This window comes from Mytilus edulis, chromosome 12, assembly GCF_963676685.1.
Source record: "Mytilus edulis chromosome 12, xbMytEdul2.2, whole genome shotgun sequence".
Lineage (NCBI taxonomy): Eukaryota > Metazoa > Mollusca > Bivalvia > Mytilida > Mytilidae > Mytilus > Mytilus edulis.
This window is the reverse complement of record NC_092355.1, coordinates 54,993,565-55,008,643: the sequence shown is the minus strand read 5'-3', so window position 1 is coordinate 55,008,643 and position 15,079 is coordinate 54,993,565. Positions and strand designations below refer to the sequence as shown.

Genomic DNA, 15,079 nt, shown 5'->3' with positions numbered 1-15,079 from the left:
TTAATTGTCAACCAACTCGTGATTGCGTCGGTAAAATTTACAAAGGGGTGATTTCAACTTCGCCATTTGGAACTCTTTGTTTAATATTGCTTGTGAGCAGCAACCCTCTATCAAGGAAATCATGATAGGAAATACAAACCCGGACGATGTTCCTACAACCCCTGGGATTTAAAACAGAATCTTCGAAATTTCATCCGCAAAACAATATTGTATCAATTGGGATGTTGCTACATAGAAATGGATAGTTCGCAATTGGGAAGCTGAAATCATCTCTTTTGTTATAAAGTTTGGTATTCAACCGACCCACGGCAAGCGGGACAATTTCAACCTCCCAATTATCAATTTACCGTTTCTCAGTTATAACATACATTCTGACCCATCGAATGGTGTTTACATATCTTAGTTAGTGTTTTCGTTATGCTCGTGCAAGTTCACACTATACGGACTTCATCTACAGATATACAATGCACATCTTATTCTTTTATTAATTAAGCATTAAGCGAATTTTCATATAAATGTACATCATGTTTGATGAGGAAAGCGTGAAGTAAACTATGGAAGTTATTACTGTTATAATGATTGTACTATTTAGTAGATTTACTTTTTTAATTTTTGATTAACAGTTGATTTTGAAACACTTGAAACTTTTTATTGACTAATAAGTATAGATTTGAATGTTTAACAAATGATTCAATTTTAGTTTAAAGTTCAAAAATGTATCGTTGAATAAAATGAGTCGACAGCTGGTGTTTATGAAACTATCACTAACCAGATTAATCTTGGTTTTTTTTTTGCTATCGCACAATGATTTCATTTCTTTATCCTTACTGTCGTTAGATTTGAACTTTTTGCCTTATCATAGATGTTTGATTAAGTGCACAGTTTTTGAACTACGACTGTTTTGCTTACATCTTTATATTCATATATAATGCGCAACAAGAAGTGATTCAGAATTGTTAGATTTCTAAATAAGAATTGCTATTTTGTGTTAAGAAACAGGACCTGTACAGTATTCATAAAGTTGCTTAAGTTTCACTTTCCAAATGAAAGACGAGAATTTTAATGAAACACCGTTCTTATTACCTAAATAGTGAAACACCTTAAACGACAAGTGAAGTGAAAAAAGCGACAAAAAGGCAATTTTTTATTTTCTTTCATCAATCAAAATTAGTAATCAAATCGGCTAGAAAGAAGCCCTAACGATCTTACATCTTCATATTATAAGAACGGAAATGTGCAGTTATAGCATGTCACTTTTTAATAACATTATGAAAATTAATTTGAATATTCTTTAAAAAATATTAATTCTGCTTCACTGCAACCAGACTTTGTAACTATAATCTGTATACATCACGATACAAACAATGGTAGGTTAACCCAAAATAGCTTAAGGTACCCCGACGTCTACATACTGATTACATAATTCAACTCTACATTATATAACCTGCTTTATACAATGTACATGCACAAAGTTACAAGTAACCCTTATCATGCTCAATGTGTGTATATCATAGCTATTGACCGAGAAAAAATGCAATATCACTAAGCATATTTAATTTAAACGAACCGTAAAACTTAACTGCATTTGTCACAAGACGTTTGATAATGATAGTGAATTGTTCTAAAACTTTAAATATCTGTAAAACACTTATAACAAAAAAAATACTGAAAATCAGATTAAATCATTCGCAAGAGTAAACAATATATTAGGCCACACCAATTTAATTCCTTGTTCGACGGACCCGGAAATGTAATCATGTCCATTTCCCGCACCGTTTTTTATAAATATTATAAAAAGATCTCAACATTTGGTTTTAAAATCACAGTATAACCTTTATTTAACGATTTTAAACATATATTAAGCAACCCACAACACTGTAACTATATGTGAGAATATTTGTTTCAGTATGAAACCAATTTATTCCAAGAGGGAGTGCTTCGATATAAATATAACAGCGGAAATACCTGTACAGAACAAAACATTGGTGTCTTTCCCCCAGACTTATATTCCCTATAAAAAAATGTTCGTTGTTAAAATAAAGTACAAAAAAATTCTGAAGGATTTGCCTTCAACTGCAATTATGATGTATGCTGACAGTCATACACGCTGCAGGTTTGTGCACCTGTCCTGATTGATTCAGGGACCTGTCCTTCAGCAGTTATCGTTTGTTGATGTGGTTCATTGGTATTTTCCCGTTTGGAAATATAAATTAGATCGTTGGTTTTCCTGTTCGAATTGTGTACAATACTAAGTTGTGGTCCCTTATAGCTTGATGTTTGGTCTGGATCAAAGCTCTGTGTAAAAGACCGTACTATGACCTATGTTTGTTATTATCAGGTTATCCCTCAGACAAGGGCCTTGAAGGGGTCATTTTACCATGTTTACTGTTGTAGAAAAGAAAATAGAAACACTAAGGATTTGTATAGTGCTATTATACAAAACCTTTGAAAACTTAGAATTTTTTACTTAAAAAGAGGAGAAATACATTATATTTTAAACAACTTTTCTAAAAGAGGGGTCCACTTATTTTGAATAATATTAACTGTTAAAAGTAAATGTGTAAACATGGTTATAGTCCAGGAATATTAAAAAATTCTTGGACATGTTTTGACCATTTAATACCATATAGATATTATAGTTCTTTGGGGAAATATTAGCCCTTTTGTACTAATTATGTGTTTTTACAAAAAAAAATATATTTTTACTTATATTGACCCTTCATAAAAGGGATATTCATAACATAAAGGGGTTGTTCTGAACCTGATTATGATTTGGATGGAGAATTGTCTCCTTGCCAGTCACACATACATAGACCAGATTTAATTATTCAATTATTTCTTGTTGAACAGGGAAAAAATACTTCATAAATTAAAGAAATGTCAAGGTACAAGTGATAAATGAAGTTTTGATATAGTCAAAACCTACTGTTTTATGTTTACCAAAAAAAATTATAATCGCTCGCCTTTACTTTTTAAGCTTCGCCTCAAAAACATTTTCAAATTTTTGCAAATTCAATATTTTTTTATTAAAATTTTCAAATCGCTCGCTCGCCCCAATTTTTGGAGTCCAAAAATCCGTAGAACAAAAAATTAAATTGGTGTAGCCTTACCACATGATATTTAAATGTCTGCATTTCAGAAGAATTTTATTTTGTCGATGCACACATTTATTCGCTTCACTTGCTTTTTATCTTTATTTCTAATCGTGTATTTACTATATATAATCATAAGGAAACTAATGTTGCAAGTTATTTGCCTTGTGTGGTCGTTTCGATAAGGTTTTCTATAATTAAGAAATTATTTAATTCAAAAACAACAGTTATCTTTAAATACTTTGGACAATTATCTACTAGCAATTTTCTGTTTGGATTGGTATAACAGTTATATGGTCATAATTATAAATCCACTGTTTCCAAAACTTTAAATTTTTCAAATTTTAAAGCTTTTCTACCTCAGGAGTAGATAATATTTATATTTGGTAAAACGTTTAGGAATGTCTGGTCCACAGTGCTCTTCAACTTCGTATTCTATTTGGCCTGGTTAACTTTTTTGTAGATTTGAGCGTCACTGATGAGTCTTTTGAAGACGAAACGCACATCTAGTGCAAATGCTGAATTTCAATCCTGGTATCTATGATGAGTTTATTTACTGATCTTTTCTTCGTATCAAATTTTTATCTATGTATATTCTATTATCAATATTCTTATGTACTGTTTGAATGATTGATATTGCGGATAGATTTGTATCGTTTTGGTTTTTTTATGCTTTGATGACGAATTATAATAGGAATACATTTTCCACTCTGCTTATATATAATAAATATTGTAAAAGAGACCAGGCTCATAATTTTGTAATTCAGAAGCGCGTTCCGTTTCCAAAACACTCAACAGTTATGCTCGAATCAAGATCGTTAAGAGAGCAAATCAATTAAGAAGTTGAAGTACATTGAAAATCCAAAATTCGAAAATATCTCCGTATACGCGTGTTGTACTGTGTATAATAGGGTCTTATTAGGTTATACAAGCAATAGTGACACATTCCCTTATGTTAAAACATGGATTTTTTAATTTACCGTTTTATCAGAAAATATAAAGCAAAAATGTTAAATAATTGACTTTAGAATAATAGTAAATGTATTCCTCAATTTAGAAATACAGAATATAGAATCAACTATATAATATAATGTTCATACTGAATGTTAATGACATCACTGAAGAGACATGTATTGTCGAAATGCGCATCTGGTACAAGAAAATTGGTACCGATAATTTTATTACTACCACTGGCTCGATGCCTCTGCTGGTGGACTACTAGTCCCCGAGGGTATCACCAGCCCAGTAGCCAGTACTTCAGTACTGGCATGAAAATAGGGATTTTTTGTCTTATTAAAATTTGCTGTTACAAAATGATAGAAATTATTATACATAAAGGAATGTATCTCCCTCATGCAAAGCTCTGATTCCTTTCACAGATTTGGCTATACTTTTTGGTCCTTTTGGATTATAGCTCTTCATCTTTTATATAAGCTTTGGATTTCAAATATTTTGGCCACGATCATCACTGAAGAGACATGTATTGTCGAAATGCGCATCTGTTGCAAGAAAATTGGTACCGTTAATTTTATTAATGCAAAAAGACAACAGTATCATGTACAAAAGTATAAATTGTCGTACTTGTACTTAGTTTTCATTTAATCATAGTCCTTCAAATAGCTATGTTTTCTACTTGCTCTCCGCAAGATTTTCTTGATACCATTGAGTCTTTAATTGAATGTAAGATAAACTGTTCAAAGTGGTTTCATTTGTGTGCGTGTTTTACAATTATAACTATATCTACAGAATGTTATCTTTTAGAGCTACAAATACGCATATCTTATACTTAATTTTTCGGTTGATAGGCTTGTATTTTACTGTAGAATTTACTATTGTCGATATGAACATCCTAGAACAAAATTCAGAACATATTTTTTTTCTTCTTCGTGTTGTTACGTTATGTGTTTTTATATTCTTTTGATATTTCTGAATAATTTAATTTTGGATGTAACGCGTCTTCTTATTGGCTGACGTTATTTTGCTATCACCCCATAGACATAATTTAGTCATGTGACCGTGACGCCATCAACGTTTTTTCATGGTTTTCTACGGTTTGAAATGGAATTTAAAATTAAATTATAAGAAATGACTGTAATAGTTTCCCTACATGAAAACTTTGACATTGCACAACCACTAAATATTTAAGGAATGACTGTAATATTTTTTTCTGTCTATTCGAAATAACATAAAAAATGTAGAGCACACTGTTAAATAACCCGCTACGCGCGTTATTCAGTGTGCACCAATTTTTTTATGTTATTTCTTCATAGACAGAAAAAATATTACAGTCATTCCTTAAATATTTAGTGGTTGTGCAATGTCAAAGTTTTCATGTAGGGAAGTATGGGTCTATAGGAAAAACATTCCGATATGAAATGCAAAACCAAATATGAACTATATATTGCAGTCTGATATGTTGCCCTTTGACACTTCTGTTGTTGTGCAATTGTTTTTATTTCGATGACTTGATATGTTGCTGTTCAAATGTTCAAAAAAACATTGCCTTGTCATCAACTTATATTTTGGTTTTTTGTTTTGCTTTTTATGGAAGAGACTACTAGTTTACCGAAATTATAATAGATTTCTTTTAAATGAAAAGATTGCAGAAAGCGGTTATTTTTCCTTTCGTACATTCATATTTTTTTCTATAATTAACTTTGCCATTAAAACGGGAGGTTTGGTATGCCATAAAACCAGGTTCGACCCACCATTTTTTTTCTTAAAATGCCCTGCACCAATGCAAGTCAGGAAAATGACCATTGTTATATTATAGTTTGTTTCTGTGTGTGTTACATTTTAATGTTGTGTTTCTGTTGTGTCGTAGTTCTCTTATATTTGATACGTTTCCCTCAGTTTTAGTTTGTACCCCGGATTTGTTTTTCCTCTATCGATTTATGAATTTCGAACAGCGGTATACTACTGTTGCCTGTATCTATATTACTGCCTATACATTAGATACTTCCTAATTTAATTGATTCGTGCATATTTGCTAAAACGTATTAAATTTCAATGATCATAGTACATTTCTACCCCGTATTAATGAATACAGATTTCATAAATTGGATTTAAAGTCTACAAAATGCAATAAATCTAAAAACATGTCATGTGGAAGTACGATACTAGTAATGAAGGCTAAAGTTAACAAACGGATATTCCAACGCATAACAGGAAATAAGATTGCAATGCCTTGACATAAAAACAAAATAGGACGAAAAGGCAAACAGCCGTTCCTAGAACACATCATAGAAAACTAGAGACTGAGAAACACACACTCACCAAAAACCACGGACGATTTTAAGTGTTTCAGAGTTGTAAGCAGATCCTGCTCCGAAAGTGGCAAACGTCGTGATTCTCCCTTAACGATAAAACTTGAAGGATTTTTAATGAAAGTTGTGTATTTCATACTTTGTTTTGTAAAAATATTATTTATAGAACAATTTATATAATTATCTACAATTTTTTTCTTATGCCTTTAACAGACCTGCCTATACAGGCTTTAAATGTACAGTTGCAGCTAAATGATTACATCTAAGATTCCATTTTGATTAATATCAATTGGTTTAATAATAATGTAAAACTTGACTTAAAAGATTTAGTATTTATTTTATATTAAAATTTTGGCAATATAATGTATACATTAAATAATAGTTTATGCTTTAACATAGATATTGTGAATGCATAGTAGATTCGAGCGTTGCATTTGCGAATGATATAGACGATTAATCCGCTATCTTTTGTGAGTTTCTAAATGTTCTTAATATATTTTCATAATTCACTAAGTTTCATTAAAATACAAAATGATACTTCATAACACCTTGATAAGAACCTTTTAAAAAATGTCACAAGCTACAATAAAGTGAACGACGAAAGGTCAAGAGCAATATGAATTCCTTACGTAAATGTATAATTTAACGTTATATAACTTTGGTTATGCATGATATGGTCACGTTTATTTATTGAAATTTAATTCAGCGGTATAAAAAGGAAACACTTTATGAATATGTTTAGGGTTGAAAATCACATGCTGCATTGCACGTTGAGGCCAGTAGTTAAATCTTAGGATAAGATCAGGCAAGTTTTCTATTTATTTTATAATATGAAGTTCTGAATTTTTTATAAATCGAATATGAAGGAATTTTCTTATGCTTAAAACATTATAAAATTATCAGAACAAAATAATAATAAATATATATTAAATAAATATATACAAAAAAAAAATGAAAGAATTAACGGATTATGATTGTCATATTTATCATCAAATCCCGTATTGTTTGACTTTATAGTTTATTTTGTTTGGCTGCTTCCTAATTGGCACTTTTATTCTAAAACCTTCTTCTTAAAATCATCTTCAGAAATGATATCGTGCATTTTATGATGTAATCAATGCACTTATGTACAAAACATGCTCAATTCCGATTTTCGGAATTATTGCAGGTATATATAATGCTTTCAGAAATATACTTTTATATCTCATAAAATATATGTTTTACAACCATTAAGAATAGTGGAATCTTCGGTATTTGCAAGTATATACAACGGAGATCTTTTTCTTCAGATTTTATATATAAAAAGATTATAAATGTGCTTTAAGATCATTAACAGCAATAAAATGTAACTATAAAACTATTTCGACGTTGTTAAACTCTCTCCATTTACTTATCATAATCATAGGTCTTAGAAGATGAAGTACTTAATCAAGCCAAAGAGCAGTACTGCGAAGGAGAGACTGGGATCCAGTTTCAAAGGATTTGGATCAATCCAGGTGCTCTTAGGCCTTGGATGCATGATTGTGGGGTCCGTTGCAATTGGAATAGACAAAAAAAGCTTAGACAAGTCAGTTCAAAGATATGAAGCAGAAAGTACGATATATTTATGTTCCTGTCCATCTTATTATATATACGAATTTATGTAAATAACCTTATTATCAATGGTATAAGTGTAAATAAATCAATGGTAGAATTTTTGTTTTGGTAATAACTCATAAGTTTTATGTTAAGGGGCTCACGGGTATAAATCTTTTTTTTTTTTAATTTAGGATTTGGCTATATTTTTCTATAATTGAACTTTATTATATACTTGATAAAAAAATGAAATAAGATGGGGTCATCGTTCATTCAAGCTCACAATCTGCCGAAAGAAGCCTACATTTTTTGTTAATGTCCTTTTTTTCTGTTGAACTAATAGGAGAAATAGAGGTGATATCGAAATAAAATAAGAACTTAATTACAGAAATCTCTAAAATTTTACAATTAATAAGTTTATGTACAGTTTATTTGAAAACAATAATGAAAAACCGATGAGTTAAAAAAGATATTTCCATTTAAAGCCAAAAAATGGCATTTTTGCACCAAAGGGAGATAATTTGGAGCTTTTTCAATGATGTTAACATTTTATAAGTCATCTGTGGTCAAACTGAATCAATTTGTTTGGGTGAGTTTTGTACCATATCATAAGGTAATAACTGATAGTGTAATAAATAAAATTTGTAATGAAAAAAAAATAATAAATTTATTTTTTTGCTGCAATTTTGTACCCGCGAGCCTCCTTAACCGTTATTCTTCATACATTGTTTTTGTTGTTTTTCTCTTATTCTCATAAATGTTGCATTAGGATACAACTTACTACTATTTACTACATTTATTAAATTGACGTTGTTACAATTTGCAATAGATTTATTTGATACAGCATTAAAATGGATTTTTTTTTTATTTTCCGAATCTAGAAATCTCAAATGGGACTTCCTTTGACGTAAACTATGTTGTTCTTGGACTAGATGTTAGTGCTGTTGTTTGTGCCCTCTGGGTAAGTAGCATATCAAATGTTTTAAGAACTTTGCTTAAATAAACGAGCATATGAATGAAAAGTAATTATATTGAGAAAAGTTTTAAAAAAAATAAACTACTTCATACTTATTCAAATTTAAAGAATAATGATGATAATATTTGAATGAACAAAACAAGATGAAAAGGAAAAAACAGATAACACATATGTTCTTATTTGCTGATTGTCATTTTATGCAAAGATACGTGTATATAACATTGGCAGAAACCGCGAAATTTAAGTAAGCATTTTTGATAAATCCAACTTTTTAACATTTGCTATCTTTTTTATGTAAGTAGTTTTTTTTTTTTTAATTCTACATTCTGTATTTTCAAAGGTCCTTGTCACAGGAGCAGTTCCAGTTTGTATGGCAAGGAATAATGAATACAATTTGATAAAAACGGTAAGGTTTTAATCATTATTATCATGATTATATGCTGTTGTCAAATCTTGAATCCTTATTTTGTAGATCTGAAGATATATATTTCTGCAACAAACGTTTTGCGTACAAATGTTTTGGGATAAAAGAGGGACGAAAGATACCAAAGGGACAGTCAAACTCATAAATCTAAAACAAACTGACAACGCCATGGCTAAAAATGAAAAAGACAAACAAAAAACAGAACACATGACACAACATGGAAAGCTAAAGAATAAACAACACGAACCCGATATGTTCATCCAAATATCTCTTCGTTTACTAAAAGAAATGTTTTAACTGATACTTAAATAAAAAAACGATATTTCTTATTGTCTAGTAATGCTATATAGACAATAATAGTGCATTGACTTGACATATCAACGATATAAGGATGAGGCTTAGAAACGGAGAAATGCGAGGCTGTGCCGAGCTATTTCCCCGTTTCGGGTCGTCAATGCACTATTATTGTCTTTATACTGCAATCTAAAAAAAACATTGTTAACTGTTGTTTTAATGCGTTAAGATTATTAATTTGATTCAAATATTAGGGGAAATCTCCTTTAAAAAGGCCTTATATCATGCTCGCAGAGAAATATACAACGCAATGAAATGTATATTTACCTGTTGAATCAATATTTTTTTCGGCAACAAATATTTAAATATTCATGAGACAAAGTGATATCGGGTCAGTGACTTTATATGACATAGAAATATACAGTCAATACATTTTGACTGCTCAAATAGAACGAGAGCATTATAAGTACACTTATAGGACCACAGATGAATTATCACGTTATAATTGGTTAAACGCCGTCACGTGGTGACCCCCTATGGATTTTACTCACCCTCTATGGATCCGTAGGGGTCAGTAGCGAACCATATAACTTATATTAAGATGATGGTGTCAATACGTCGCGATAACAATCTATTACGGTGCCATGACTATTGTTCATGTAATAAGTGTTTGATTTTAGCGAATTAATCCAAAATTGATCCTACAAATTAAGTCGACAGTAATTTACATTTGTTCAAATTTCGTAATTTGATTCAGAATAGCCAATAATAATACACAAACAAAAACAAAGGGAATTGCATAAGCTTCAAAAGAGCAAGGCAATGTGTTTATAATTAAGGAATGACTGTAATATTTTTTCTGTCTATTCGAAATAACATTAAAAATTTGGTGCACACTGAATAACGCGCGTAGTGGGTTATTTAACAGTGTGCACCACATTTTTAATGTTATTTCGAATAGACAGAAAAAATATTACAGTCAATTCTTATAATTTAATTCTAAATTCCATTTTAAACCGTAGAAAACCATTAAAAAACGTTGATGACGTCACGGTCACATGACTAAATTATGTCTATGGGCTCATAAAATAACGTCAGCCAATCAGAAGGCGTTACATCCAAAATTAAATTATTTTAGTTTATTTTTGTAGAAAGTGGTTTTTATGGTATTTAGCATCATCTCAGCATCATTGTTTGTACCAATCATTATAGGAGCCGCCGTCGCCACCCATGTGCTCGTAAGTCATTTTTTTAAAAAGTTTAGAATATATCTCACGGAAAGTATTGACGCAATGTCTGTCATTTTATCTATAAAACTACATTTGATTTCTATTCCATGATATTCATCATTTGTCTGGAGGGCTGAGTTTATCAAAAGTAAACTGACTTTGTACAGGCATTATCATATGTAGAAAATGGTGAACTAAACCTGGTTTTATAGCTAGCTAAACCTCTCACTTGTATGACAGACTCATGATATTCCATTATATTGACAACGATGTGAAGTCTAACTACTGTATTACTAGACTGTGAACACTGGGGTTTTGAGTTCGAATCCCGCAAATGGTAGATGCTATCGACTCCGATGTGCTCGTAAGTCATTTTTTTTTAAGTTTAGAATATATCTCATGGAAAGTATTGACGCAATGTCTGTCATTTTATCTATCAAACTACATTTGATTTCTATTCCATGATATTCATCATTTGTCTGGAGGGCTGAGTTTATCAAAAGTAAACTGACTTTGTACAGGCATTATCATATGTAGAAAATGGTGAACTAAACCTGGTTTTATAGCTAGCTAAACCTCTCACTTGTATGACAGACTCATGATATTCCATTATATTGACAACGATGTGAAGTCTAACTACTGTATTACTAGACTGTGAACACTGGGGTTTTGAGTTCGAATCCCGCAAATGGTAGATGCTATCGACTCCGATCTTGATTTACTAGTTTTCCTACCAAATATCGATTGTTCTTTTTGGCACTCCGATTTCTACCATCGAAAAAATAAAGCAAACAGTAGTATACTGCTGTTCAAAAGTCATAAATCGATTAAGAGACAACTAATCCTGGTTTCAAACTAATCCGAGGCTAAAAACTGACTGTCACAAAACAGCTCAATAGGGCTGTGAGATAGATAAAGAATTCAATAATTTACCTGGAACAAACTGTAAATAAGAAAAGATTACAACGATTTTGCTTTCGTCCAAAGCACCTTTCTTGATTTACCTTCATCAGGAACACTCAAACCCACAAACTTGAGAGCCAGGGATTAACTTTTCATCCAAATTACAGCTTATTCAATCGATCTGCAATTCATAATATATTGTTAAAATTGGTTTTTTTTTAGCGAGACAGCCACGTGGGGTTGACAGCTGCCTTAGGCGTGTTTGGTCTTTTGGAATTCATAGTATCCATTGCATCATCTGTCTACTGTTGCGTATCGCCATGGGCTGCTTACAAATTTGAAGTATGTATATTATTTTGCAAATTGACTGCATATCTGCCAAAGTCATTTATCACCTTAAACACGTTCAATTTGAAAAACCCAATGTCCCATAGAAGAACTCACATCTTTTATAAAAGTTCTCGATTCTGTTAAGCTAACCATTACAGTAGTACAGCTTCAGTTTGAGTTAACAGCATTATGTTCGTATTTCTAAAATGGTAGTCTAGTCGCGTATGGCTCAACGGATTGTCTTTTTTTCTAATAATAAGAAGGAAATTTTTCAAACAGAACAAAACAACCTATGTTTCTATGTCAATCTTAAAAATGATAGTTATTTGTCGAATCTTTTTCTGAGACTTTAATTTGAATTTATTTGGTATTTCCTTTTTTTATTATTATTATTTTAACATTGAAAGTGAGCGTTTCGACTAGTTCATCGGATATACATTACACTTTCATCCTTTATAAAGCGAACATTTCAAATATTTTGATTCAATAGAAGCTATAAATTTCAAGGGAATATGCACATTTTTTATAAAAATCAATCAACTTTATAACACCATTCTAAAAAAAGTCATACACGATGCACATGTAAATGATTTGCGTGTACCAAAGCTACCAATGCTTTTTGTTCATATCTAATTTAAGATATAAATTTCTGTAGAAATTCATATAAACGATATAAGATTTTGTTTTATATAAAATACCGTTTTAGGAACATAATTTCAATAATGCATGTAATGTTCTAGTATCAAAATGATAATTAATTCCCTTCGTTTAAATCCATACAGCAACTAATTGACAAAAATGAACATGTGTAACCTTTTATGAGGCCACTAAATCAATCTCAATACTGAGAGATTTTTATATGAACTTCATCACTTCTTGCACACGTCACTGTCCTACAAGAAACTTCAGAGTATTTGTTCTTGTGTATAATCCAACTTTATCCCTGTTCAGAAGAAGAATAAAGAAAAGAAAAAAGAAAAGAAAAACAAAGAAAATGGTAGCTACGAAAAACAGATAGACAAGGAAGAGCTTCCAGAGTATACCCCAGATTGCAAAAAAGAAAACATGTTACCTTAAACTTTCAATTCGGCGTTTCAGAATCTAATGCATTCTGGCTAATATTTTCCAAAACGTACACCAAAGCGTTGTGATTGGTTTGAAACGTTCTAAACAATGGAAATTCAACCAATGACGTGACGTTCTTTTCATTTTGGTGTACGAACAATAAGATTACCCATAGTTCTTTAGATTCTGGAAAGGCGAATTGAATATGTTGTCATCAGAGCATAATGTTTGCTGGTATAACTACAAGGGACTAACAATTTTTTCATTGATATACATGTATTTTATATACAATACGCAATGTGTTATACATAACATGCTTGAAACAAGTAAGCTGTAGAGGATTACTGCAATGTTTCTACCAATAGACATGTAAGCTTCTAAACAAACCCTGTTCATTTAGTAGTGCATCTATGAATTAATATTTTTTCATTATTTCATTTTTTTTACTTTTATATTTTCTACGTTCATGTATTATGTTTGCTTTCTTTTAATAATAAAATTAAATTTTAAAATGTCTTATATAAAATTACTTTTTATACGAACCAGAATATATTCAGGCAGATAAAGGTATCGTAATTTTCTGATCGTGTTGAATCTTAACATTCAGATCGTAAATTAAAACTCATAATTCAAAGACAAATTCACAAAACCGTAGCAAAAACAAACTTGAATCCAGTAAAAGGCAATCATCAGCATACACATCATCAAATAGAAAATCAGTAATAGCAAAACAAACATTGAACTGGGCATGGGCTCTGGTGCTCTGGAAGAGTAAGAAGATCAATGTGTAAAAGTAAACCATTATGTGTCAACGTACAGTCTTCAAAACAGAGTCTTGGCTCACACCAAACAGCAAGCTATAAAGGGCCCCAAAAATGACATGTGCAAAATCATTCAAACAGGAAAACCAACAGTGTAATCTATATAACAAACGAGAAACGAAAAACTTCTGAACCACATCAGCAAACGACAACTACTGAACATCTGAATCCTGGCATGTTCGTTAAGTAATATTCCTTTGTTGCTAACATGGTTGTTGAAATAAATTCTTGGTATTACTTCTCTCAAATTGGAAAATGAGACTACCTACCTACTACCTACTAAATGATTGCCAGATCTCAATTGCATTGGCTTGGTGTCAACAGACGAGAAGGGTACTCTTATATAGGGTGGATCTGAATAAGAATTTTGTTATAGTGTTCAAAATGTGCACATGATTTATTGGGCCAATTCACACGTGAGAAGCGTACATGCAAGTCAGTTGAATAACATGAACAAGTAAACTCATAAAAGATAACAGGCTAAAAACCGTACTCCAGGGGACAGGTAGATAGGAGAATTACGTACTGAATATAAATGATAGTAACCTACAAATCTATAAGAAACGAAAAACATAGCTATACGCAGCTATGCACAAATTATCATAGCTTTCTAAAATCGACGTAGGTGCAAGTTTTACTAAATGTATCTTTATTAAATGCCTTGATTGCTGCTAAAGTTGACACGGTGAAATTGTTGGTTGCTTCTGTTTAAAAATTAGTCTACGAAACAGTGTCTTGGCTTACACCAAACTGGTCACCTCGTTCTGAACTCTGAGGAAAATATAAAACGGAGAGTTCCTAATCAAATGGCAAAATCAAAAGCTCTAACGCAACATACGAATGGACAACAACTGTCATATTCCTGACGTGGTATAGGCATTTTCTTACAGAGAAAATGGTGGATTAAACCTGGTTTTATAGCTAGATAAACCTTTCACGTGTATGACAGTCGTTTAAAGTTCTATCATATTGAACAAATCAAACAGACATAATAGGAAAAAATTTCAAAAAATGGCTTCAGCAGTCAACGTTGTGTTATCTTAATCACTATGAAAACAGATATATAAACAAACACAATAAAGTGATGTATAAACGCAGAGCCAC

General features: G+C 31.2%; 1 protein-coding gene across 1 annotated transcript; it reads left to right on the top strand.

Annotated features, from left to right (window-relative positions):
• Positions 1-7,039: 7,039 nt before the first annotated feature.
• LOC139498839 (uncharacterized) lies at positions 7,040-13,666 on the top strand. Its single transcript, XM_071287412.1, has 7 exons — positions 7,040-7,163; positions 7,764-7,951; positions 8,815-8,894; positions 9,250-9,315; positions 10,779-10,865; positions 11,982-12,101; positions 13,041-13,666. Exons 2-7 carry the CDS (start codon positions 7,774-7,776, stop codon positions 13,164-13,166), a joined length of 657 nt encoding a protein of 218 aa, XP_071143513.1. The 5' UTR covers positions 7,040-7,163; positions 7,764-7,773; the 3' UTR covers positions 13,167-13,666.
• Positions 13,667-15,079: the final 1,413 nt, after the last annotated feature.

Bases quoted from the DNA above. Each gene is read 5' to 3' on its own strand.
- LOC139498839 (XM_071287412.1), top strand. From the start codon at position 7,774: ATGAAGTACTTAATCAAGCCAAAGAGCAGTACTGCGAAGGAGAGACTG. The intron at 9,316-10,778 runs GTAAGGTTTTAA...TTATTTTTGTAG, and splicing joins AATACAATTTGATAAAAACG to AAAGTGGTTTTTATGGTATT. The intron at 12,102-13,040 runs GTATGTATATTA...ATCCCTGTTCAG, and splicing joins GGGCTGCTTACAAATTTGAA to AAGAAGAATAAAGAAAAGAA.